The 27,914-nt window shown below is 41.9% G+C and overlaps 2 protein-coding genes across 4 annotated transcripts; both read right to left on the reverse strand.

The window, feature by feature from the left end:
• Nucleotides 1–1,691: 1,691 nt before the first annotated feature.
• On the reverse strand, nucleotides 1,692–9,343 carry odad3 (outer dynein arm docking complex subunit 3). Its single transcript, XM_053418498.1, has 13 exons — nucleotides 8,784–9,343; nucleotides 8,426–8,547; nucleotides 8,216–8,293; nucleotides 7,296–7,487; nucleotides 7,058–7,159; nucleotides 6,340–6,465; nucleotides 5,617–5,739; nucleotides 5,231–5,374; nucleotides 4,988–5,148; nucleotides 4,746–4,902; nucleotides 3,778–3,927; nucleotides 2,020–2,107; nucleotides 1,692–1,935 (listed from the first exon to the last, which is right to left on the reverse strand). Exons 1-13 carry the CDS (start codon nucleotides 8,863–8,865, stop codon nucleotides 1,814–1,816), a joined length of 1,647 nt encoding a protein of 548 aa, XP_053274473.1. The 5' UTR covers nucleotides 8,866–9,343; the 3' UTR covers nucleotides 1,692–1,813.
• Nucleotides 9,344–9,479: 136 nt separating this feature from the next.
• slc44a2 (solute carrier family 44 member 2) lies at nucleotides 9,480–27,810 on the reverse strand. Of its 3 annotated transcripts, none has more exons than XM_053418495.1 (22): nucleotides 27,642–27,804; nucleotides 22,253–22,301; nucleotides 22,086–22,159; nucleotides 21,291–21,375; nucleotides 20,613–20,697; nucleotides 20,392–20,511; nucleotides 20,245–20,305; nucleotides 20,008–20,134; nucleotides 19,239–19,322; nucleotides 18,808–18,920; nucleotides 18,576–18,707; nucleotides 18,387–18,486; nucleotides 17,631–17,723; nucleotides 17,364–17,448; nucleotides 16,754–17,016; nucleotides 14,658–14,752; nucleotides 13,904–14,007; nucleotides 13,747–13,820; nucleotides 13,579–13,649; nucleotides 13,372–13,460; nucleotides 12,859–12,943; nucleotides 9,480–10,306 (listed from the first exon to the last, which is right to left on the reverse strand). In XM_053418495.1, the coding sequence occupies exons 1-22, from the start codon at nucleotides 27,676–27,678 to the stop codon at nucleotides 10,197–10,199; spliced, it is 2,136 nt and encodes a 711-aa protein (XP_053274470.1). In that variant the 5' UTR covers nucleotides 27,679–27,804; the 3' UTR covers nucleotides 9,480–10,196. The 3 variants fall into 3 exon arrangements, with proteins under 3 accessions (XP_053274470.1, XP_053274471.1, XP_053274472.1); XM_053418496.1 differs by lacking the exon at nucleotides 27,642–27,804 and adding an exon at nucleotides 23,815–23,983; XM_053418497.1 differs by lacking the exon at nucleotides 9,480–10,306 and adding an exon at nucleotides 11,621–12,580 and having other exon boundaries at nucleotides 27,642–27,810.
• Nucleotides 27,811–27,914: the final 104 nt, after the last annotated feature.

Below are 27,914 nucleotides of genomic sequence, written 5' to 3' on the forward strand. Positions count from 1 at the left end.
CACTTAATAACCATAAGCTTTAGTTCTCAGAGCTGACCAGACTAAACTCATGTGCCTCACTGGAGCCAGAAATGTTGATTTTAACGATCTGATCATCTCTAACACGTGTAGAACGAACATTGAAACGGTACCTTGGAATCTGGATTGATGAGAAGATAGCTTTTTAATATCACCTTTCTAAACATGTGACAACCTTAAAAAGTAAAATCAGCTCCTCCTACAGAGACAAAACATGCTTCCCCCTGACATTTTACATGTGCTTCAGTTACATCCCTTCATCTTCAATCTTTCAATCAGCTTTAAGATTATTGTTGGTGATAATACAAGAGTATCATTGCGAGTTGTACGCCGAGGTTAGATGGTCCTCCCTCTCTCTGTGCAGGAGGAACACGCAGTTATTGGTCCTTTTCCCCCCGACATCACCTCACTGCTGTCTTTTAATGTGGCCTCTCAGCAAACACGATCAAATCACAGGATCACACTGCGGGTGACAACTGTTCTTACTCAGTGAATCCAGTTTTTCTTATAATGCACATGCAACATGGAACAATACAGAAAAATCTGAAGCTCAACTGTACAACCATTGTCACCATTCTGCCCTGGCTCCTGTGAACCTTTGAAGAAGACTGTTTTGGTTCTGGCCTCTTTAGTTTATGGACTTTTACCTTGGTTTCCTTGTGTTTAGTTGTTGTCCCTGAGCTCTCCTTTTCCAGTTTTATTTAGAAATTGTGCTCCTTGTGTGTCTGCTGTTTGATTTCTGCCCTTCGCCTTGTTTTCTCGGCCTGCACCTATTCCTAATGTGTTTGTGTTCAATTAACCCTGTTTCCTTCTATTTAAATCTCTGTGCTTCCCTTTGTCTTTGCCAGTCTTGTTCATCTTGTTTCTCTCGTTCCATGGTGTGTGTGACTGTGCTTTCGGTCCTCCACATGTTTCTTCAGGTATTTACAATTATTCAGGAGACAAACACAGTGAAATATACATTGGACTTTAGATTTATGCTATGAACGTATGTTTGGACTTTGCTTTTGTATATACCAGACAAGCCTTCTTAACAACCGCAGAGCCATTGACCGGAGAGGCAGAACCAATTCCTGACATACAGAACATGGCAGACATAGTTCAGGTGTTGACGTTGCACTATGTGTGTCACAAACCTATAGGAGGGTTCAGCAGCTTTCTGTCCTGTCTTACAACAGAACAAAGAATGAGCGTCACTAGCTTTGCTGTGATTCACCCATGAACAAAGGCTGCATTCGTCACAGGTGTTGGTTTTCAGCGCACTGAGGGCCCTGGTGCATCATATCTGTAAAATAAAACCTATGATGCGCATAATGAAAAGGTTTCCATCGGGACAACCGCAGAGAAATCCTTTGGGCACAGGTCACCTAGAAACAGGAGTTATTCAAAATAAGCGGAAGCATAATGGGATTTGGTTTTACTTGTGTGAGGCTGCAGGGTGGAATTCCCAGCCTTGAAAAAAAAGGTGACGTGAAAGGTGTTGGTACAACAGTGACACCTGACAGAGAACATTACTGTTGTCACAATAAATCCACCTCTACAACAAGTAGCCAGCTTCAACGGCTCAATCTCTAAAAAACAAATATCTACGAGCTGTTAAATTGGGCTGATCTTTCAAAGAAGTCTACAAAATACATTTGTCTCTTCAGTCAAACTTTATTTGAAATGCAAGGATCTTTGAAGTAGCTAACGATTGGAACATTAAATGATCAAAAATGGTGAAGGCAAATGTGCGAAATTTTAGCTCTTTATTCAGCACAGTTGTTTTCCTTGAGTCTAAGGTTGTGCTGGTGGATCATAAGTTTCCCTTATTCTTCCAGGGCTTCTTCTTGGACTTGGCGTCAATGATCAGCTGAGACTGACGCTTCAGCGCCTCACGTGAGATGATGTCAGCCTCGTCCTCTTCACTCTCCTCCTCTGAGACACAAACAGTGACTGTTTTAAAAAAGCCAAAGATATAGACAGCGTGTGTGATGTGTGTGTGTGCGGCTCCCGACTCACCGTCATCGAAGAGGTCAAGTCTTTGGTCCTCAGGGAGCTTGACTCGGGTGTTGTAAGCCGGGAGTTTCCCTTCAATCCTGATGTGGAACTGCTCAGAGCAACACACAGACACACAGTGCATAAAGGCATTGATCACTAACTGTCACCAGCGACCTTCCAGTACTTTCTTCCTTTCTTGTTGTGATATTTCAATGATTAATATCTATTAACGATTAGAAATGCCACACTGCGGTTGTTTGTCTCTGCCAAAACCAGTGTTGTTTCAGTTTACATCCATTTATTTTTCCGACTCATGACGGCACTGGGACCTTTGATCACTGAAATCGAATCAGTTCATCTTTGAGTTCATTAGGATCGATTACATTTTTGAAGGAGTACATGGGGGAAATGAGAGCTTAATTTGAAAAATTATTCATAAACTTGGTTGAGCTAATGAGACTGGGTCTGTCAATGGAAACTAAATCTGCTTAATTCAAACCTGGACAGCTGAGCCACACTCAACAGTAGCAGTCAAGCAAACAGAGCTGGACTGATTTTCAAATTATCAGCTCAGAGTTTACGTCAGTACTACAGATTACACCGTTTTAAAAACGGACCTGAGCGTAAAACAGTCAATGTCATGAGACTGTTGCATGTTTCCTATGGTACACACTGATATCCCCTGTCCTCAAACAGTGAAGGTGCTGCCGAGTGTTAATAATCAAGAACAAACACTTCAGGTTGCCTTTCCATTCAGATAAGACTTGAAAGAACAGCAGCAGGCCTGCATACATGCTCAGCCATGCTGTGTTCATGTGTCGCACTGTGTCATGTTGTCCCAACACGCCCTTTGTTCAAGCTGCATTTACTGTTTGAAATTCAAGATAGGGCTTTCTTTGGGTCACTAGCTTTTAAATATACCGAACAGAGCAAATTAGTACCAACAAAAAAAGTATGACTGTAAGATGGAAGACCAGTCAAACCAATATGCCCTGGACATGTTTAAGTTAGTTGGTTGGTTTGTAGGCAAGATTACAAAAGAACTGAACAGATTTTTGCAAAACTTGGTGGAAGGAGGATTTATTTTCATTTAGGGAACTTCTACCTATGAGTGTGTGAAACTTGGGGCCGTTTGATTGAATTGGAGGGGACTGTTAGTCTTTGGCAAAGGTCTGTGCTCTACTAAGTGTCACTCAAGTTATATACTATAATTGATAGTAAATAAATGTATACTTCAGTAAGAGGCAGAAAAGGCTTGATGAATAAACCATTTAGACATAGATTTGACTGAATCAAGTTTTTCCAAATATTGACACCTGTCCACAAGGAGATGAAGATCTTCCAAGCTGCTGTAGTTATAGTAGCAGCAGTTTTCCATAGGTCTGATGGAGCTGAGGTTGAAACAGCCTCATGCCATCACATTCAAGACATCCGATAACCAACCAACAACCATTGTTCATTTAATCATTCTTTTCAATGTCTCCCAGAGAACTCATTCCTACTTGCTATCACATTCCAGACATGTACTAGTGACAGGTGACATGTTGATCACATGATTGTTCAGTTGGGAGTTATGTGTAATGCTAATGTGTTAATGAGAAAAGCATGTTCAGTGTGATTCATCTGTGGACCTGCCCATGTACTTCCTGCATACCTGTGTAAAAACCTTCTGGGTACGTTTTCACCAACTACCTGTGAAAGGTGAACAAAAAGTCTCAGCACCTGAGCTCTATTTTAAACCACTAATGGTGCCTGACAGTTTGTTGAGCTTCGTCTCACCTCCTCTTCCTCCATCTCCTTCATAATACCGGCGAGATCTTTTCCTTGGAGGTCGTCCTGAAGTAAGTTCAGCTTCCGATCGCACTGGGTCATCAGCAACAACACATACTCATCTGAGTTTGGCGACGCCTCCACCACTTGGTCCTCGCCCTAGGGAGATCACCATGAATTTAAGAAAAAATAAGTAAAACCAAAATCACAAACATTTGGGAAATCTATACATAAAAGTTCACAAATTACAATTTGCTTCATTGGGCTGAACATCTGTCCAAGGTGTATTATCCTCTGTCTCAAACCCTTGACTAGAGTGAGGAAAAACTACAGAATAAAATGCTTTTATCAGGTAAAAAGAACCAAGAAACCTCAGAGAGAGTCAGAAGTGAGGTGATCCCTCTCCCAGGATGCCTAGAAGTGCAATAGATGTTGTGTGTATCAGAGCACACTAACAAAATAAAGATAGAGGTATGTATGGTCTATGGTCAGTAAAAGTAAAAGTGGAATATGTGGACAGACACAATGTATAGCTAGTTGTAATAATTACAATCCAGAATGCGACTGAAGCTATGGATCCTGCATCTTAAACATCAAATCATTTGTCATTTCCTTCTACGTCTGTGTGGGCATGGTCACACATGAATGACAGCAAAGCAAATATCACGGGTAGAGCACCACAGCTGAGCTACACGCGAAGCCATGCTGAGATTTGCCTCGCTAAATTGGTGTTGTTCACACCGATTTGAAGATCATATCTCAAAGGGTTATTCTGTGAGAGTGGAAACCTGCTCTCTTTATTTTTTAAATGTCTTAATATCACAATTTATTTTCTTTTTTCTTGAAATTTGTTACACTCTGTTAGGCACCTGTCCTAACTTTCTAAAGATTTGGGGAAACTTTTATTGAGCGTATTTGCATGAATAGACAGTCTGAAAATAAATGAATGTCGTCAATGCTGTTAAGATGATATTTACCAATGTGATGTGTTGAAGTTTGTCTGCCAGGTGCTCCACTCCGGCTCGGATGGTACTGATTGTTTTAACAAGCCAATCCAATCTCTCTTTAGCTGCTCTGCATCTCTGCTGCTGAGCCTGCAGCTGCTGCTCGCACTCCTCCAGCAGCTGTTGGTCACTGTAAGAGCAGCAGATGAAGACATAAGCATCACACAGCCACACACACTAAGACCTTTGTCTCCTCTACTGTTTCGTTGTCTCACCCGGAGAGTTTAGCCTCTCCAGAATATTTCAGATCCTGAAACTGTTGGTTCAGCAGCTCCTTTTGCTCCTTCAGCTGCAGCAGGACTTTATCATTCTCTCCCTTCAGCTTCTCCAGATGTTGCTGTGTTTCCTTTTGCGAGATGAAGCGCTCCACTATCTCCTAAACACAGAGAAAAACAGTATGAAATTATGAATTATTGCACAGCCGAAATAGCGATAATTTTTTCTTTTCACATCCACACCCGTATGTCTGTGACTCCAGTGGCCTCCTTGATGCGTTGGAAGGCCTCCTCAAAAGTGGAGGTGACCTTCTCCTCTTCAGCTGCCATCCTGGTGGTGCTGCGCTGGGCCTCACTGCTCAGTTCATCTGGCTGCATAGTTGTTCTCTGGGAGTGCAGGGAGCAAAGTTTACCACCAGTGTAAATGTAAATTACTACTTTTCACCAAAGATAATGTCTCTGATGTGAAGCAAATCATATTTTGACATGTTTAATTACATGGCCAGTGATGACTTTTTTGATCAAAAGATGGAAGAAGGGAACATATTCTAAATAAAACACACAAGACACTAGAATCATATTCCTGAATTGTGCATACTTTACAATATGTTCCACCACGTCTATCTTACCCTTCTATCGACCTTTTCAGCCTGGGCCCTGTGCTCCTCAACCTTCTTCCTGTAGCTGGCGATGATTCGCTCTCTCTCTTTGCGTTCCTTGCAGAGCAGTTCCTCCAGCTGCTGTAACTCAGCCTAGCACAAAGAAGGAAGGGAGGGAGAAACGAAGACCAACAGATTGGGACAGCAGTGCATTAGAGATGAGGATGTGGGAGAAAGCGAGAACAAACACTGCACCTTCACCCTGCATGAGCTATAACTGTGTACTGATTGTGAAGAAAGGGGAAAGGGAAGTTGTTGTTTTGGGGGAAGATGGTTTGCAGAATGTGATTAGGGAATGCTCATGTATGTGAACTCTTACGTTGTTTTAATAAAAATGAAAAGGTCACAGGTGAACGGAAGGGTGCTTGGAGAGCACACACCATTACACCCTATCTCACCATGTTAAAGAGAGTGAATTTAGCCAGAGCCACTAAATATTTGAATGGTCTCTTTATTGGGTCATACCCCACCCACCAAATTTTATGGAAATTGGTTTATCCATTTTTGGGTAATCCTGCTACCTAGCAAACAAACAGCAATGAAAGCCTCCTCCTTGGTTGAAGTAAAAAACACAGAAAAAGCCCTTGTAGCAATTGCTCTGATAAACACTTCATGTTTATCAGTGTTGATGAAAGTAGTAGCGAGGGAATCATCCCTCTGTGAGGAGGTCACAGGTCAAAGGTCATAATTCACCTTAGCAGCTTCTTTAGAGAGCTGGGCATCGTTGTTCAAGACCTGCAGGCTGTGAAGCTCCTTCCTGTGCCTCAGGATTTCTGCCTCCAGACTGTCCAGCTGGCCCTGGAAAGTCAGACTCTCGTCCTGAGTTGGTGACACAAGTGAGGGACAGAAAGATAGAGAGGGAACATGTGAAATGGGAACGAGAGTAAACAAATATATAAGAAAAGACAAAAACTCGACCAGTTTGATCCTTATTACTGGCTTATTATTACATGATCTATTAAAGCCTAGATTATGGAGCCCTGGAGACCATATTTTCTCGTGACAAATGCATTGTTACCATAATTGTACAATTAACGTATTGTGCCTACAGTTAAAATGGCTACGTAAAGAGCAAAATAATCTCAATATGGAGTTCATCATCTTGTCCAAGGACATTTCAGAATGCAGACTGTAGGTGGCGGCCTTCTGATTAGCGTACAACCCTGTCTGTATTCCTCCTGAGCCACAGCCGCCCCCTGGTGTCAACACATACTACAGCAACTTTTCTATGGGGGGGCCTCTTGGGCAAGTTCAGCATCTTGCCCAAGGACACTTCGGCATGCAGATGGGTAAGACTGGGGATCGAACTGCCGACCTTCAGGTTGGAGGACGACCACTCTACCCCTCAGCCTGTGAGTTTATGTGGCTCAAAACATTATTTTAAAGCAAAAAATATGAACGTTTGACAAACCTGCAGGTGACCTTTGAGTTTCAGATAGTTAGTCGTGATGTTGTCAGCCTCCTTGCACTTAAACTTTGTTTTCTCCAGACTGTTCTCCAGTGCCCGCAGGTTCTGAGGACACACACACACACACACACATACAAAACATATGACATTTTCTCTGATTGGACTCATCTGTCAACAGGAAGAAATAAAATGAGCCCTTTAATGCTTTGCACATCTCTACATGAGCTTGAGGACTAAGTACCATGGCATCTTCCTCTTTCTTCCGGGTGCGAGTATCAGAGGACTGTGCTCCACGGCTGCCCTCAGGTTTCAGTCTCTGCTGAACCACCCTCAGCTCTTCAAGGCGCTGCTGGTAGGTCTGGGTGGTGTGTTTGAGGGCATTGAGACGCTTCTTCTTAGTCAACATGCTCTGTTCTACTGTTGTCACAGCGGCCTGAGGAAGAGGCAGTAAAAAGAGAAGTGTTATTGAGCCGAGGCTTGAATACAGGCAGGGAGAGGGAGAGAGATCTTGTCTGAGGATATCATGGATTGTGTTGTAACGAAGCTAAAGGTGCATAACAAAATAACCCAGTCATATTTATTCACCTTCAAGGTTGACACTTTTTTCAGGACAGCAATTGGTCAAAGATTGTCATAAAATCTGATATAAATAGTAATAATACATTGAACCCCATTTCTATTCGTCCAGCTTTTCTTTTATAATGATGTAGGGTTTCTGATTAAGTGTACAATGACGTCTTGAGCATGACCTCTTTTGATTAATCCTAATGGATGTTTGCGTTACTTGAATTTCTTGAATACTCACTTAATATGTGGCAGGTGCCCTTAAAAACACTGCAGGTCCCTGGTGTGAACTTCAAACTTGGACCAAAAAATGACTTCTATAACCTCTATAACAATTTCAAAATGAAGGAAATCACACTATAAGGTAAGTAATACAACTAATATTGTATGCACTCTCAGTAGGAGAGAGAGCAGCTTTCATTCTGCACAACTTCTTACCAGCATTGAGCTTCGTCTCAAACAAAACACATACTGGAGTTTACAGAGGCGATTTACAGAAGGGGTTCAAATACAGTAAATAAAGAAATACATTTCCAGGTTGTTCCCATGCCCGTGCAGGGTTTGCAGGATGTGGGAGAACCCTGTGCTTCCTCTCACCTTGCCTGACATGTTGCGGTAGGCGCTCTTCTCCATGCCTCTGCTGTGAAAGGCCTCTTTGATGACATGATCATCACCCTGCAGGAAGCAAACCCCCCCCAGTGTTAGGGCCAGGTGAAGTGTCACAGCTTCACTGTGTACTGATGGGGATCAATGAGGACAGAACCAGCAAAGCAGAGCTGACAGATGAACCTCAGTCACTTCACTCACTGTGTGAACCTCGGCCAGTTTCCTGTACAGCCTCTTGTTGTCCCGCCTCAGCTCCCGGATGTTCTCCGTGTTCTCCTTGATGCTGGACTGAGAGCTCTCATAGAAAGCGCTTCTGTCGCGCTCTAGTGGACATAATTAGTCATTACACCACCAGCACACGGACATGGACGCCTCAATATTAATAATTATTCATTTACAGGTGTTGTTCTCTTTGGTTTAGCGACATGTTTAAAGTGGCCACTCACACAGCCACGTTTTAATCATGCAGCTAAATCAAGCTAACCATTAGCTAGCTAAATGTGTCACGTGCTTCAGCACCAGCTAATATCAATGCTCAGACTTAAAAACACCAACTTACCCAGTAGTTGTATTTTACGCTGCATCTCCGCTATGTGCTCAAGCAGCGGAGGTTTCAGAGTGTCCCCACTGAAGGACATCATGTCTCCTGCTGCTCAGTCCCTCACTAAACCAGCATGTCCACTTAGCCTGACCTGGACACAGGGTTGCCTAGCAGCCTGTCAACACAACGCGAGGCTCAGAGTTGGAAAGTGGAGCCATTAGTGAAAACATAAAGAACTGGATCTTTAATCTCATTTACTGTCACAACACTGACCTTAACCACTTTTCATTCAATATCATGGGTTTACTGTATGTGATAAATAGAAAACATTACTGTAGGACAATGTTTCAGCACTTAACTTTTTATATCATATCATTTTATGCTAGAAAATACCTCCTCCTCCACTGTAAAATGTTATGTTCATACTGTAAAAAAAATATAAACACATAAAGGCCTCACTAAAAGAAGGAAGCTAGAGCCTAAATAAAATAAAAACATAATGCCTCTGGCTACTGGCTGTCGCTGAATGAAGTGAATTAAATGCTCTTATATTCAAACTCTGCTTCATTCATAGTTGACCTATTCTTTTAAACCATTTATTTAAATGTTCATTTCCAGTATTAGCAAATTATTTTTCCCAGGGTTAGGAAATAATGTTAAAAACAGTGTTATTTTACCTTAGAAGCAATTAACTATTTTTCTTTGAACACTGGCATGGCAAAACAGACCTTTATTAGTTTACAACAAAACGAGAGGCAGTGCAAAACCTTTACAAAGTTAACATTTGCATATAAACTATGGATATGTTTATGTTCAGTGGAGATAATAAACAAAATAGAACACAAGCTTTAAAATTAAGAACTGTAAATGACCTTGCATCATCTGTAATCTCTTACAGCTTCGTACAAAGCTTTAAACTACCTGCTGTTTGGCAACTCTGCTTTGGTGAGTTAACTTTGAGTAGTGCAATATGCTTAGTTAATTTGATAAAGCATAACTTTACTCAGGCATCAGCAGGTTGAACCTGCAACAAACTGCACACTGAAACATATAAAACAGAATACACACAGAAATAAAAAGTTTTTTCAGGCAAACTTATTTAAATTGACATATCATATGTAACGCAAACTCCCAAATTCCTTCTGTGATAAAATCACACTTGTTTAGCAGATACAAGGAGACAAGGAAGACTTTGTAAAAACATAACAAAGGAACAGAAATGTACAGAATTAATAGATGAATCTCATTTGAAAGCAAAACATGTAAATTCTGTACCTACGTTATGTAGCACAGAAAATGGCACTTCCTCCTATTGTTCGTAATGACACACACACACACACACACACACACACACACACACACACACACACACACACACACACACACACACACACACACACACACACACACACACACACACACAGCTGTGACTTAATCTACAGACTTGGGCTCCTCGTTGGACTTCTTCAGGAGGCTGAGCAGGTTCTGGGACATGAAATACGGCCTCTCTGCTGATCCATCATTGCGCTCCATGTCCTCCACTGTGACATGCGGACAGAGGAAGATAAGGAACCGTTTCCCAACAGCACGCAAAGACAGCACGCAAAGACTATAAATTACCCATACTTTATATATACTTATTATATACATTGTCTATATACAATCAGCTATGTCTGCAAGTAGTAAAATAAATTAATCTTAAGGTTTTGGGTTGGTCTTTAAATAATGTGAAATAAAGTTCCAAGTTCTCAGAAGCTTAGATTATTTCTGTTACAAAGATAAGATAAAGTTTATTTTGTTTTGTGAAAGCTCAGGTACTTTAACGGCACCAGAAGACTCGCAGAAACTGTTTTACACAGTTGTACTTCTGATGCCAGGATTCTTGTAGTGCCATTAGGACAAAGTCAGTCCTGTCTGATTTTGTTGTACACGTAGGTCCTGTTCAGACCTGGTATTAACTTACGTCCTGAGAGATCCAATCACACGTGGACGATGCTAAGTTCCTCTGTTCACACCTGACATTAAAATGTGTCTCCTGTGACCATTTGTGATCGGAGCTCACTTCCCAGCTCTATTTGAAAATAGTCACGTATGTCATTTTGGTTCATGAACTAATTTTCTATCTACAGATGTGTGTGATGTCACTGAGAGAGAGAGAGAGAGAGTCTGTGTCTGGAGCCAGGAGGGACTGAATGAATGAATGTGTGCAGATATGATGAAAGATTTTACCAATTTAAGGAAAGCCTTAATCCTTGTGTGGTGATCAGTGTTGAGTAGTGGTCATATTGAGGCCACAAACAGGCTGATCGGGACACTCATAACAGACCCACTATGATTATAATACAATCTCCTTTAATCAAGATTCACAGCCAATAAATATGGAATGTCAGCATTCGTTTTAGTGGAAAATCAACTTACATCTTTCACAAGGTGACAATCAAGAGAAAAAGGTACAAAAGCATTCAGAGACATAAGATGTTAGTTAAGGGCGTTCAGGAGGTCATGTCAACACCATGCAGCACTTAAAGAGAGAGAAAGAGCGAGAGAGAGAGAGACAGACAGAGGATAGGGACAGAGCCAGGTAGTTATGGTCAGTGTACACCAGGGGGCGCTGGGTTCCACAGAGTCTGAGAGGGTGTGACGTCTGCGTCGGCACGGCAACGCAGCCACAGCACTTAATGCCAGTCCAAGACATACCAAGGCAAGTAGGTGGCAACACAATACATGGGATCCCGTCTTAGCGTGGATCTCTACGAGACTGAAGCCAATAAATACACCATAGGCAAACGCTACTCTATATATACACAAGTTCCATAAGAAAGAAAAGATCCAATATTCATACAGTTTATCGAATGTGTCTGTAAGGTTTTGGCGTCAGCTGGTTTTATTGTAAACAGTGAAAGAGATTCACCATCAGTGGAGAAGTGTTTATTCTGACTGTACTCGTGTGACTCTGTATTGCATTCATTATAACAGGATTAAGACGACAGATATCAGTGACAGTAATCAGGCACAGGTTCAGCACTCACAATGTTCTACACATCGTCACAATATAAAACCAACACTGTTCTAAAACCGACACAATGGAGCGTTATTTTTTTTTTCAAGCTACAGAGATGCGCTGGGCTTTTTTTCCCTGCTTCACACGACCAACACAAACCTCCTCCGGCCGGACGTCACAGAGAAAGGCCGTTTGACATTTAAGCTTGTTGTATGCCGCACATTTATCAGATCCATGTCACAGAGTTGAAGACAGTTCTTTCATCCTTTTTGAGGTTTACCAAGCCTCTCTCAAATCACTGCTGACTTCTACTCCTGTGGTGCAGAGGGAGGATTTCCCTCCTTAGATTCCTCCTTTTCCTCTTCCTTTCGACCAGTCACCTCTTTCTCAGCCTCCACAGCTGGTGGGGTCACCTCCTCCGGCTTTTCTTCCTGTTTTACCTCCGGCTTTTCTGCCTCTTCCTTCATCTCCACGACTTCTTTCTTCTCAGCCTCCTCCGCTTGATCGACGGTCAGTTCCTTGCTCTTCTCCTCTTTTGGGTCCTCGGCGTCAGTGTTGGACTGCAGCGGTTGCTCCTCTTCTTTCTCCTGCTTCAGCACTGTCTGCTGTGTCAGTTGGATCTCTCCGTCCTGCTGTTGCTGAAGAGGCGTCTCCTCCTCCAGTTTCACCTGATCTGCGGACTTCGCGGCATCCGCCTGCTCAACGCCATCGTGATCTTCCTCCGGCCTCTCTACTTTGGAGAGGATCTCGTGCAGCTCGGGGGACATGAAGTAAGGTCTCTCAGACGAGCCATCGTTTCTTTCCAGGTCCTCACCTTTTCAGTGTGTGGGGATGCATTTGTCGTGTTTGATTGGGTTAATGGAAATATGGGTGGGTGGATGAAAACATGGAATAAAGGAAATGTGTAGAAATAAAAGTAAAGTGAAATTAAAGGGGGAAACGAGACAAAGAGAAGTCAAGTCAGAAACATGGCAGGAAGAAGAAGCAGAACCAGCCGCTCAGTTTGAGACAGTTGAGTCAGTATTTGAAATCATCAAGAGTAGAGAAGATCTGCAGGAGGTTTTGCTATCAACTGAATGTAGAGTTACTCACAGAAGCAGAGGAAGAGTGTGTCCACACACATGGCGTACACACTGAAGAAGCCATGGGCGATGAGATAGGATCCCACTACCACCGTCTGGGTGGAAAAAAATCACACACATATAGACATGTTTAAATCATCTTTCAGACATGCACTGAACTCCTAGAGAACACAAATGTCAGAGTGAGAGGATTCGGACTCTCACTGTTCCTCCTGCCAGCCCCTCAGTAAAAACTCCAGATAATGTCCATCTGAGCCCATGTGGGAAAACAGAAGGAGAATCCTCTGCAGGATTCACAGTGAGCTAGTGGGTGTGTTGATGGCGTTTTGTAATATGTGACAGATGTAACAATTCAAAGGTTTTGGTGATGAGGGGTAACACTGGTGTTGATGTGCTGTAAACAAAAACATGTGATCTCTACAGCGGAATTCATCTGGAGAATGCCAACACCCAATTGTCCAGACATTCTGTGGAGTTTGTCTAAAAATGGCAATAAAAATACATAGTAAACAGTTTTTTTTACCAGTATTGGCACCCAGTAGTAGTTCAGAGATGGAGCCGCATCCTCAACTGCTCTGATTCTCCCAGAGAAGAAGAAGAAAGAGAAGATCCCTGCACAGAGAGAAAATAATAATCAAGATGGATTTAAACTAGAAAGCCAGACAGCTATCTCTCTCCACTTGTTTAGAAAAAAATTCCTTTGGTCTAAAAAAAACACGCAGTCCCTTACCAACAATGCCAACAATGAGGAGCTTCCCAAGAAACAGCAGGAAGTCAGTCACTTTGTCGAGAACAGCCACTCTGAGATGAGACAAGCAGGATATGAGAGTGCATCAAATTAATCAAGCTCACAGAATAGCTTCAATAGTGCACGGGTGTATACGTAATGTAATCCCACCTGAGGATGTTTCTCATGAGAAGGAAAAAGGCATCCCGAGCTGAAGCACAGAAACTCTTCCCATAGATGGCGACCTGACGAAATAAAATATATTTTTTTTAATCTATCCAGATGTAGCATCTTTTTCCTGGAGCTGTATCCAGAGATTGGAACTCACCATGATGTAGGCGTTTCTGTTGAGGAACTTGATACATTTCTCCAGACACCAGAAGCAGCACTTCATGCAGCTCAACAGGAATTTAGCAAATTTGTTCTGAGCACCTGAGGGACGAGAGACATTATGATAGAAAGCAGGAATGGGTTAACAACCACAGAATAACTGGACTGATCTATGATCAGGTCGTACTGTGCACCTCTGATAACCTGTTGCATCTCAGTTACTATAAATAGATCAGAAGTCACGTATAAGTTTAAAAAAGGTGCAATTTAAACCAACAATAATAGACAGTGTTTGCCACTGTAACATATAGAATTTATCATAAAGAGTGTGTCCAGGTATTTTACAATCCATGTATGAAATAAACCTGCTTTAATCCTATTCATGTTTTCATACATGCATGCATTGGATAGCCCGATTGAAGAATAACTTGTTTAACAAGAAAAACCTAAATGTATAAAACCATAATTACTGATGAATTTAGGCAATATTTATTGCGTTTATTGTGCAATAAATGTCATCTTTGTAATGTCCCCTCAATTAAGATTTGTCACTATTTTCATATTCTTATATATATATATTCTGTTTCACATTTAATCCTTTACTTTAATGTCTTTACGTCATGTGTGTTATTTAATAGGCATTTCTGTACAATAACAATTAAGATCTCCTGAATCTCCTGAATATAGTATAGTGATAAAGATATGCAGTCAGTCAACAGCCATGTTCTAAGCACGATGTTAACTCTTCTGACCTTTCAACTTTTGGTCCAGATACTCCAGAAAGACCCTGATGACCTGAACCACAGACAGGATCAGAGAGCCGAAAGCCAGGGAGCCTGTGTGGTATCTACACATGAGGAGGAAACAGGGACAGAGGTGGCATCAAACACTCTTTCTCTGTGATACAGGGCAGGGCATTAAATGAAACCTTGAAGTAAAACCTGACTAACAGTTACTAAACCACATAGCAACATAGATCGCTGCCTTCAATATCTAAACATATGTAGTACTAGTAGCACTTGCTATTTTCATTTTAGTTGAAATTCACAGGGTTAATGCACGACTACATATATTACAATGTACATGAATGATTACCTCCACCAAGGAGGTTCTTTTTTCACCCTTGTCAATTTGTTTGCTGGTTTGTTTGGAAGCAAAATACAAAAAGAAAACTGATCACTCTCTAGTTTGCACATGCACGTATACAGTGCCTTGCATAAGTATTCACCCCCTTTGGACTTTTCTACTCTTTGTCATGGTATAACCACAGATTAAAATTTATTTCATCGTGAGTTTATGTAATGGACCAACACAAAATAGTGCATCATTTGGAAGTGGGGGGAAATATTACATGGATTTCACAATTATTTACAAATAAAAATCTGAAAAGTGTTGAGTGCATATGTATTCACCCCCTTTACTGTGAAACCCCTAACAAAGATCTGGTGCGACCAATTGCATTCACAAGTCACATTTGCAAGTCACATAATTAGTAAATAGGGTCCACCTGTCTGCAATTTAATCTCAGTATAAATACACCTGTTCTGTGACGGACTCAGAGTTTGTTGGAGATCATTACTGAACAAACAGCATCATGAAGACCAAGGAGCTCACCAAACAGGTCAGGGATAAAGTTGTGGAGAAATATGAAGCAGGGTTAGGTTATAAAAAAATATCCAGAGCTTTGAACATCTCTCTGTGCACCATAAAATCCATCATAAGAAAATGGAAAGAATATGGCACAACCGCAAACCTACCAAGAGGAGGCCGTCCACCCAAACTGAAGAGTCGGACAAGGAGAAAATTAATCAGAGAAGCAACCAGGAGGCCCATGGTTACTCTGGAGGAGTTGCAGAGATCCACAGCTGAGGTGGGAGAATCTGTCCACAGGACAACTATTAGTCGTCTACTCCAAAAATCTGGACTTTATGGAAGAGTGGCAAGAAGAAAGCCATTGTTGAAAGGGATCCATAAAAAATCCCGTTTGGAGTTTGCCAGAAGCCATGTGGGAGACACAGCAAACATGTGGAAGAAGGTGCTCTGGTCAGATGAGACCAAAATTGAACTTTTTGGCCTCAATGCAAAACGCTATGTGTGGCGAAAACCCAACACTGCCCATCACCCTGAGCACACCATCCCAACAGTGAAACATGGTGGTGGTAGCATCATGCTGTGGGGATGCTTCTCTTCAGCAGGTACAGGGAAACTGGTCAGAATAGAGGGAAAGATGGATGGAGCCAAATATAGGGAAATCCTTGAAGAAAATCTGATGCAGTCTGCAAAAGACTTGAGACTGGGGCGGAGGTTCATCTTCCAGCAGGACAATGACCCTAAACATACAGCCAGAGCTACAAAGGAATGGTTTGGATTAAAGAATGTTAATGTCTTAAAATGGCCCAGTCAAAGCCCAGACCTCAATCCAATAGAGAATCTATGGCAAGACTTGAAGATTGCGGTTCACAGACGGTCTCCATCCAATCTGACTGAGCTTCATCTTTTTTGCCAAGAAGAATGGACAAACCTTTCCATCTCTAGATGTGCAAAGCTGGTAGAGACATACCCCAAAAGACTTGCAGCTGTAATTGCAGCGAAAGGGGGTTCTACCAAGTATTGACACAGGGGGGTGAATACTTATGCACCCAACAGATGTCAACTTTTTTGTTCTCATTATTGTTTGTGTCACAATAAAATTTATTTTGCACCTCCAAAGTACTGTGCATGTTTTGTTGATCAAACGGGAAAAAGTTTATTTAAGTCTATTTGAATTCCAGTTAGTAACAGTACATAATGGGAAAAAGTCCAAGGGGGGTGAATACTTATGCAAGGCACTGTATATCAATCTTCAAACCTGAGGGCGCGTCCTAGTGAGGAGAAGATGGGGTAGGCGGGGATATCACCAGGCTTCTTGAAGGCCCAATAATATGAGGCAAAGGCCCCCGCCAGAGTGACCTGGCCCAGGGCCGTCACAAAGTTGGCGCACCAGAAGAACAGGAAGATGTTGTAGAACTGGAACAGGATGAGATACTTGTGGTAGAGGGTCTCTCCGCCATAGAAGGCAAACAGACACTCTGCATCTGGACACTGAGCAGAGACGTTGGAGGTGTTGAATGTCTGGGGAAAGAGAGAAGGAGCGCACCACAGGGTTATTGGAAGATATGCACAAGGTTCTATGTCACAACAAAAATACAATTTAAGTTTAGTTTCCAGACCACTGGTGGAGCAACACAATAACTCTTCCACATTTTTTTTAAACATACTGATAAATAATCATAACCTCTACCATGAAAATACTCCAAATCAAACAGGCACCTGGATTTTTTTTCATTATTTTAGGTTTATCTCTATCTGAACTCACATGAGAAATAGACAGATACAGGACACTGAGAACTGAGATATTATACAAGCAAATGCAGAACTCTGGCACTCCTACAATTGAGTACATAAAGAAATAGACCTACCTTGGGGTCACAGGTTTCTAGTGCGTACTCACAGTCAGAGTTGTTGAAAACTTTGTACACCTGCTCATTAGAGGTGGATAAGAAACTGTCAGAGCTGTTAAGGAGACAACAAGGGAGGGATATCGCTGACAATGTCACAATTCAGTGATCTGCACCTGTTTATAAAGACACCCTGACACTTGGAGCATGGATAAAAGGCAATAAGAGAATAAAACTAAATGTTATTTTGATTATCTTAATATCATCTCCTGAAAAGTGAATGGATACACAGCAGTGACGGCCCAGTAGGCGATCACCACGGCCAGGAGGGTAAAGGTCAGCAGTGGGTAGAACAGCGATGACATCACGTGCCCAACAGCTCTGAAAAAGAAAAACAACAGTCCAAGTGTTATTTTAACCAAGAAATGAAGCTCAGCTCTCCCTCACAGCGAAGGTGAGGTTCTCTACTGTAAGAACACAAATCAGAGTGTTGTTTGGCGTCAACACAACAATCTTTAAACACAACATGGAGATGCAACTTTTTAAATGTGTTAAATAGATGCCTGTTTACAAATCCAGCAGACACTGAGCAACACGTTTATTTCAGTGGGGAACCCTCTCATCATAATTAAAGCATTTATTGCAACAAAATGCAAATAACGTAAGGCTTGGCTCCCAGGGTTCCACTTGTAAAATGCTCCCTGGATTACCAACGCAGCTTGCCAAGCTAAACGGGAAGCCCAATGCAGTTGCGCCATCTATACAGGAGTGAGTCCAAAGAAAGGAATTGAGTTATATTTGTGGCTGTCTGTCAGCTGACTACAGTGGGGGTGTATGACTTCTGTGTCCTGCATGAACGAACACAAGCTGGTTGCAGCAGGCAGAGGCAGAAAGTGACCTTTTAACTGCGCTGCTGAGATCACAGGATTTTCTTGCTAACAGAGAGACACCGGTGTCGGCCGTTATCACCACAAACTCTCTTGACATCTTTGTCTGTGTCTTCTACCTGTGTGTCACCGCTTTTATCGACCAACTGACACTGACCTGCTCGCCTCTTTGATGAGAGCGATGGCGATCATGATTCTCTTCCGGAGGAAAATGAGTAGCAGGATGATGATGAATTCCACAATAGCCAAGATGATCACTGCAAAACAGGGAATAAAAAGCATTAACAGGGTTCATAAGTAGTTAATGCAGAGTTGTATTAGGAAGTGAAAGCATATTTGTTCTTACTGAAGGCCAGCCAAGTCTGTTTGATCTGCAGATAGACTGAGAAGTCGGTCTGCAGGCCCAGGTCGCGGATGGTGACGTCTGACCCAGGCTCTCCATTCAGACTGGCAAATTCCATGTAACAATGGAAAATACCTGTAAACATTGTAAAAATATTCAGAGGTGTATTTTTATAACAGTAAACACAAAGAATCTTAAATAGAAATGTAATTGTTTTCACAGACTGAAGACTTACCGTAGCCAATGACAAGAATAACCAAAACAATCATGATCCAGACCATGATACCAGCCAGGAATCTCAGCAGGACGATGAAAATCAAGCTGACGACCATGGCTATCACCAGACCCCTGGAGAGGGTGGACACATCAGATGTTACTTTAATCAAGACAATTGTAACATAATGTAACCGTAACTCATGAATATTTAGTGGTTTGAATACAAAGGTCGGTCACACTCATTGAGATGCTTTTTTTACACATAATTAAGAAAATATGTCAGCCCTAACTGTTTGTCTTTCTTCTTCAGACTCATCCTGTCTACTGACACCAAAACCAGCAAATATTTTTAAACAATTCTATCATTTTTTTATTCGTAATATTTTCCGAATACTCTTGGTGTTGCATTTAACATGTTTTGTTACTGTAACCAGCAAAGAGAAGACTTACAGCAATATCCAGTGCCAAGACTGTGTGTAGTCTTCAAAGATCCTCATGGCCACCTGGCGAGCTTCAACGACCACATTCGACTTCCTGTAGAAAAGGGAAATGGAGATAAAACCAACCATCAGTGTCCAAAATCAAACCTTTGACAGGTGCTCAGACAAAAGAAGGCCTATAACTGAACCTATAAGAAATAATACTATTCATAATTGATGAATATGGAGAGTGTGTGTGTAATATCAGTGGAAATGTAGCTAGATTAAGTGAAAACATTGTTAGGTACATTTATCATCAAACTACTGAAGCTAGCGTAGGTATTGTTAATCACAAACCAAAATACGATATCAAATCAAAGCAGTGAGTTATCAGGATAACGTGATTGGTTGTCTCTCAGCTGACACAGTACAGTAGGATGTGGGACAAGAATGTTCAGGAACAACCCGCTCATCTACCAATCTGAACACAGGGATTCTACAGGTCTCAACAAGTTAAATGTACATGTCAAGACAATAGTTCGTATATTAAGTATGAAAGATATGAGAGAGTCACAGAATTGTTAGTAGAGAATAACCTACAATATTCAAGGTTTTTTCTCAAACTTAAGGCAGACAGTAAGTACCCATATGCCTTCCCACAACCAGGGTGTTAATATCTGTTTCTCAACTGTAACATGATGGTATCTCTGTGTCAATCAAACAGCTTTGATGTTGTTATACTATTCATTTATTTTGTGTGAATATACTGTATACGTTGCCGCACAGTTGAAAAGACTCACTTCGATGCCTCCAGCACATCGGAGGCATTGATACTGACGCCCTCCCCGGAATCAAAAGTGGTTTCGTTGCCCACCACCACCACCCCACCTTTCATCGTTCCCAATGCAGGAAGGCAGCGGCGCGTGACTGTGGAGGGAGGAGGAGATGATCAGAGTTTACAAAGTTCTATTTGCTTTACTTCAACAGAAACCTGCGGACTAAGCAGCGTGACGTGTGGTGAGAAAATTCTCACTCACAGGCTTTGCTGGGCATCAACAGGGCTGGACACAAGCCATCCCTAAGGATCTCAGGAGGACTCTGCAGAATGTAAAGCAGCCTTTAATGGAATCTTTTATATTTCTCTCATATTGTATGTGTATAATGTTAATAGTCAAATTATTTACCAATTTAGCAAAGTTGACTCCCTCCTTGCAGAATTGTTTGTAGTATTCATGGTCTTCTGTGTTGCCTAACTTGGCTTTCACCAAGGTGAGATGCCTGTCAGGACAGCTCTCCACACATAACTGGACACAAATAACAACACACAGTCATGACAGTGAACATTACTGTTAGAAACCAGACCACAGCTGCAGTGACTATAACGGATTCGCTGCTTGTTTCTAACCTGTGTGGTGGGACACTGGAACTCCAGCAGCGTCAGAGGACTGGCACATTTCAGTATGTTGAAGTAGAACAGAAGAGGCTTCTTCCTGTTATTGGAGAACAGTGAAACAATGCTGTTAGTGGACCAACATCAGAAATAAAGACCTGCTCAGACCTGGTATTAACAACTGTACAGAAAGATCCCATCACACTTTCATCTGCATTAAAATGTGTCCTGAATGTGTCTCCAGTATGCAAATGATTACGACGTAGGTCATTTGAATGCACAGAAAAGTATAAATTATTGTGTGGTGATGAGTAGAAGTGTAAAAATACATTTAAACTGGAGCGGGTCAGAGGATATCAGCTGAGTCGGTGGTCCTTCATTTGACCCCAGATGCATTTGTGTTCACACAGCGAAAAGAATGTGGCCCTGTGTGTCCCAGACCACCTCTAAATGTTGTCTTAGTGATCGGATATCAACATGCATTCAGGACGCACATGGGTGCATTCAGACCTGAACTTCCAGCTGACCACTTGTGATCGAATCCCTCAGGATGGAGGTTCATACCAGGTCGGAAATAGGGTCTAAATATCTCTTAAGTCCCAACTCTAGGACATCACATCAATAGATATCATGTGAAGTGTACAAACTGCACTCAAGCTGGTGTAATTACAGTGATGTTGCCATGTAACTTACTCCAGAGGTGTCCCAGCTTGTCCACAAAACTGCCCCCTGCTGTCTGTGGGATAGATCACTTTCCTGGGGTCACCCTGAGACCAGGCTGCACAAAGAAGAGTAAAGATGGAATTAAAACACTGAATTAAATGACAATATATATTCTTTCTTATGGACAAATTGGCAGGTATAAATATTTTCTGCTACCAATACATTTGATTTAAATCAAACCCCAGCACAGATATAGAACAGACTATAAATACTGTACCAAGGATATGGAATAACATTTGGTTTCTCGGAAAGCTCATAGCAAAGCATCATGTCTTAAATATGTTAACAATTCCTATAACACACACACACACAGACACACACCAATCTGCAGAACACAGTGACCTTCAATGTCAGCCTGTCAAAATAAAAACATGCTTTGGTTCACTTTTCTTCAGCATTGATTCATTGATCAGTTATTTTATTGGCAATCATTGGTTAGAGAAAGTTTCACAACTTTTAGGCTATATATACAGTATTCATTTTCACTTCTATTTCTCTTGGGCATTATGATTCTAATAACAGTAAACATTGTACCTAAAAGTTGACAGTAAATAAGGAAACTGGAAACAACCTTGTACGAGACAGGCAAACAGTTTGGTGAATAAACCTTGTCAAGTGGTGTTTGACTTTTTAATAGGGACTGGTCTTGTAAATGTATACAAATAACTTCTGCACACAATTATAAAAGAATGGTTTCTCTGCCTTTCCCTGAGGTGTCACAGTAGATAAATAATACATATTAAAGTAATAAAGGCTCCGTCTTACCGATGATACCCACAGCAAAGTAGCCCAACAGGGCCAGGATGAAGAGAATGCAGCAGAGGACATCTGTGCAGCCCCTGAGCAGAGCAGAGGCACGATACTGTTACTCACTTCTCATACTGGAGAGAGAAATATAAATCATGATGAATTCATAATAACAATTGTCTCACCTGTTGTTGATTGGTCCCTTGAAGTTTGGATCAAACTTCCTGGATTCACCTTGGGATGAAACGAAACAACAGACATGTTATTCTCGATTTCCTTAAACTGATGTTTTAGAGATAAATATACTATTGAGAGACTAGAACGGCACGGTGGTGCAGTGGTTAGTGGTCAACACTGTCATCAGACTGCAAGATGGTTCAGATTATCAGGCTACTTATAGTTACAACTAGACAGACATGTGTAAGATGTTTGGTCATTATAGTTTTATGAATTCAATTAGTTGCACTGCCTTATTGCTTTAATGAAATCGACACAGTCAGTTTAAGTCGATTAGTTTGTGTACATGTTTGACAGACTCCAATACACAGACACTTACAAACTAGAACCTCTGCAGAGGCCAAATAATCCTGCATCTCTGTCAGTCAGACTTTTATCTAAATCTGTACCAAACTGTTCAAGCTCATAGATCTAAACATCACAAATATAATTTTTCATATGTTGTAAAAAAAAATATCATCAAGAAAATGCTTCTCTCTCATATGAACTATTTAGGTGATTTATGTTTTCATTATATCTTTTAGTAAATGTTGTGGGACTAATTATCTTATTTTTTAAGAAATTCTGTATTTTCAAAGACATTGTACTTTTATTTCAATTCTTTTATTGTGTCTTATTCACTTATTGTTTTAGTTCATGTTTGTTAGTGCATGGCTATATCTTGTTTATTCCTTTAAATGCCCTCAACCAAATTGCCTTCGGGAGAAAACACAACCTACTTGATGGAGGAAAATATTTGTAATGTGTAATGCACTAGAGTACACAGAAACTAGAGTGGGTATTTGAGACCCACATGAGTACAACACGTACTTGTAGTGCCCGTATTGACAAAGACGAGACAATCTCCTGCACAAAAGGATTTTTCTCCCTGACTATCATGCCTAGCAACTGACAAAATGGCTCCCCAGCGATGGTGAGCTCCCTGTCGACATCTCTAGCAGCCATGGAAACACCTCAGAAGCAACAGAGGAGGAAACATCAACCGAGCGAGGCGGCTCTGCCCGCGGTGAGATCACCATGAGCTGCATGAGTCAACAATGAGCGTGGTATTCTGTGGCTTCTGAATCATAATAAATAGAAATTATTTAACACAGTGAAGCAACAACATAATCTAGTCAACTAACATCCTCCAGTAAGGCAACCACAGGGCGGACTACATCCTGTCACATCACAGTAACCGCCTTGCACAGACGTCACGACCGTCCCCATGCTGAAGCAGCAGTACACGGTTATTTAAATGCGACAGTTAAAGCCAAGTCCACCTACTTGTTGTTGCTGCCTACATATTGACTGCCTCACACACTTCGCCCATCACTCACATACACAGGATGCAGTTTCTGCCTACATTTCAAACGCAGATGAAAGGCATAACACTGTATTTTTTAATCGAGCAACAGATTGGTCAACGTTACTAATACTAACTAACGTTACTGATACTCTTACTGTCACGCTGGAGTCATGTCAACAACACATTCACCCTCAGCTAATGAGAATAAATCTGTTACAGTACCTCGTCCATGGTATTTAGCCATTCTCTCGTTACTTCGCTCAGGGACACTTTCATGGATTCCTCTCTCAGTGTGTGTTGTTGTTTCTTCCTGTTTGAGCGTTTTCTTCCTCCAACCTCTAACTATTCACTTCCTTCTTTCAGAGTACTCTGCTCACTCAGCGTTCTGCCTCTCTCATTGGTCCCTGTCTAGGCTGGTTGTTTGTCGGGGGAATTGTGGTATTGATGGGGGAATTGCGGGTGGAGCTCAAACCGGGCAGGGGCTTGTGGTGCCTGAGAAAATCCTGCTGCCAAACTTTGGAAATGCTTATACACATACACAAGACTAAAGTGTGTACATATTACACATCTGATGACAGGGAGTGTTAGTTCCCGTGGCAGCTGCATCCTAACATGTTATTTAAGGCTTTGACTCAATTCATCATATCAAAATGATGTACTGTGTTGCAGTTGCACTCTCACCTGAATGCAAAACATATCTCACTCCACCAACACAGCACTGAAGACTAATAAGGGATTTTTTTTATCTTATCTTATCTTACCTCAACTCATCTTGACATGGCTACTGAAAACAAAAAAAACAAACACTACAAATCACTGCTATGAAACCCTAAGTTTCATAGCATGAGGTTTCTTCACCTCCCACCAACTCACCTGCACATCTCCACTTCTCATTCAACTCCCTGTCTCTGTGTTTAAGGACCAGGTCAGACGCCACTACTCTGTCAGAACACCATCCTCCATTGTGGTACTCACGCTTGAAACGAACCCTGCTCTAGCTTTACCCTTAGATTTTTGAGAGTCTTGCCTCCCCTCTTCCCTTCACTATTTGGTGGTGTTGTGAGTCCTGTTATCGGTTAGCAACCCCTCTGCTATACCCAAGAAGGTTGTGTTTTCATTCACATTTGTTTGTTTGATTATCTGTTAGTAAGCAGGATAATGCAAAAACTACTGGACGGATTTCCAATACACTTGGTGGAAGAATGGGTCATGGAAGAACCCATTACATTTTGGTGCGAATCCAGATCATGGGTCAGATCCAGGAATGTTTAACGGATGTACTCCAACTTATTGTTGTTAATTGTTCAATGTGTGAATATGAACATATCTTTGATAAGCTGAAAATAAGACCAGTATCTAAAATACTGTAACAGAAATCATAATTAGAGCCCACTGTGTTTGAAACAGCTACTTATGACATACATTTTAGATTTCCATATCTTTAAACAGTTTTCTGTTTGGCCTCACTCCCCCTCTCTGCCATCAGAACATTTTCTCTTTCTTTACACCGATGGGAACAAACACTGAAAGTGATTTTTCCACCAGCCTTTGATTTGTGGGACCATCTGTGTACGTGAGAGACACAGTTCCATTAAACCTGGGCCAACATGCCCAGCTTGAACTCTTTTCCAGTTTTGTGCCACAAAACAATCTTTGACTGCGCTGAGAAGCATTCCAGCAGATCTGACAGGCTAGCAAATGTCCTGTAAATGATAGTCTTGCGAACATAATTGGCAAAATTAATGTTTTAGTGCTTTAGTGACGTAATTTTGCTACAGTACATAAAGAACTAAGGAGCATCTTTAAAAGGGAGGACCCGTTTACTGCTCTTTTTCCACATTTGAGTAACCTGGGCTCTCTAGGTTTACACGCTCTACCTGCAGCCTACAGGGACCTTGCATTTCATTGCCAGATTTGGTTTGTAGACTTGGCTGTAGACTCTTGGTGTGTGTGTGTGTTTGTGTGTGTGTGTGTGTGTGTGTGTGTGTGTGTGTGTGTGTGTGTGTGTGTGTGTGTGTGTGTGTGTGTGTGTGTGTGTGTGTGTGTGTGTGTGTGTGTGTGTGTGTGTGTGTGTGTGTGTGTGTGTGTGTGTGTGTGTGTGTGTTTATGACTGTGTGCGTTACAGGGAGTGATGATGTCATGGCTGATGTGATTCCCTAATGGACCCAGAGGGGTTATCAGATGAGTCCTTCCCCGACTACCGTAATGGGTTAGTGGCTACTGTGGTTATGCGTGTGCATGTCTGTGTGCGTGTGTGTGCCTGTGTGCGTGCACAGATTCTACATGCATGGAGCAGGTTTAGTCTCCTGTGCTCTTATTCCTGAACAGTCCAACTTTCTATATTGGAAATGTAGATAAAGGCAATTAATATGGAATCGCTACAATCTCAGAAAATATTACATAAGCTACTGGTCTACTTCTGTATCAAGTGGCTGCTAGCTGCTTCAAACTCCTCCTTGACTGCTACTAATGAGTTCATTGGCCTAGATAGTGTTAAAAGACAAAGAGGAAAGACATTAAAGTCTCGTTTGATGAGCTAAATACATAAAAACTGACAACCACTGGCTCTGATCACATTCTCTGCTGGATGAAACAGCAACAGTGGGTCTTATTCTCCCAAAGCAACAGCCATGATCCAGACGACAAGCGGTCATTGTGAAACACTTAGCAGTGGTGTCGTTGTGCGTGCACGTGTGGATTGTGTGTTGTAATGCATCTGAGTGATTTCCAGCCTAATATTGACTGGAAGCCTTCTGACTGTGTCTGCTGGGTGGGAAGAGCAGGCAAGGCTGAACAAAGTCCAGACGGTGCAGGCTGCAGCCTGCCTGCATGCACATGGGCAGAGGGAATTAGAGCAACAGTTGTTGGAAAACTCTCGGCTCACATGTCAAACTCTGCTATAAAAAAACCATGTTTAAGACTACTGGTGAGCTGCAATCTTTATTGTGTGTTCCTATTGGTGATTCCAGTTTAAAGGGGCTGTGGTCTTTGACCTTTTAGCTATAATGGGCGAGGGGGAGTAAAGGAAAAAGTGCTGTTTACGTGGTAACAGGAAATCAGCAAGGAAATGGTCCTCAGTGGGAGCTCCATGGATGGACATACGAGGATGTGTACATAACATTGTGGGTGTGTGCTGAAGGGAGCATCTTACATTGCGAAAGAGGGAATAACTCCAAAGTCAGACGGTATTAATGATGTGTTCCTAATGAAATACCAGAGTGAGGATTGGGGCTATCATTTCATTAAGAATGCCTATAGGCCGCCCTACATGTAACGACACTGACAGGGGGAATTAAGCCTTAAAATAACACTGGATACAGACTTCATGACTAAGCAGTGCATATGGACCACAACCCAGCCCAGAGATAAGCTCCACAGCAGGCTGACACCAGTGTTGATGGTGGAAATGTGTACATGACACATATAACAATCGGCAGTGAGTCATGGGTTTGGCTGGGAAGGAGGATGGCTCCTCCATAATATACGAGCACAAGCAATTCAAATATGGGAAGTGCATGGGCCTCTCTGTTTGGGTGTGTGTGTCTGTGAAGGAAACAAAAATATGTCCAATTATAAAACACCAAATGGGTTTTGAGCCGAGAGCAAAAGACGGTAAATGAAAAAATAGCTGTTATCCTCCTCCTCTGTGTTATTTGTTGTTCTTCTGCAGTGCAAAGCACATGTAGAATACTTGGAACCCGCCTATTTCAGAAGGATAATTGACAATCTACTTTTCTGAGCTTTATAGTTTTAAAAACAGGCTGTTAAAATGGGGTAAACTAGTCAAATACAGCTTCCTGTCATAAACCTATTGCCTCCATTCACTGTTTACTGTTAAGTGAAATATTAAAGATTAGATTTATAGACGTTTTCTGAGATTCTAGGTGTGGCCTCCTGTGAAAAACAAGCCGCCCGTGGTGGATGAGGATGCCTCCCGATCTGCACAGGAGCCATGGGGTCCACACCCACCCATCCACTGCAGTCATTGTTTCCATTGCTTCAAAACAAGGAGCCGGGAGAAAACGCGGAGACATGAGGAGTCGTCTTACCGTATTTACCGTCCGGCTTCTTCTCGTCCAGCTCCATTCTCACTGCTCACGCCTCAGACAGGACAGTTACCATGGAAGTGTGAGGGGAAGACCATCAGTAACAGTTCAGACCCAGAGAGAGAGAGAGTGAGATAGGGAGAGAGAGAGAGAGAGAGAGAGAGCGAGAGAGAGCGAGAGCAAACCAAGCGGAGGCAGGGCGCATTCCTGGATAACGGAAAGAAGACACAGCCAATCAGAGAGCGCAGTTAAGTAAGTGACAGCTGCCACAGCCAA

The sequence above is a fragment of the Pleuronectes platessa genome, chromosome 3 (genome assembly GCF_947347685.1).
Source record: "Pleuronectes platessa chromosome 3, fPlePla1.1, whole genome shotgun sequence".
Classification (NCBI taxonomy): domain Eukaryota; kingdom Metazoa; phylum Chordata; class Actinopteri; order Pleuronectiformes; family Pleuronectidae; genus Pleuronectes; species Pleuronectes platessa.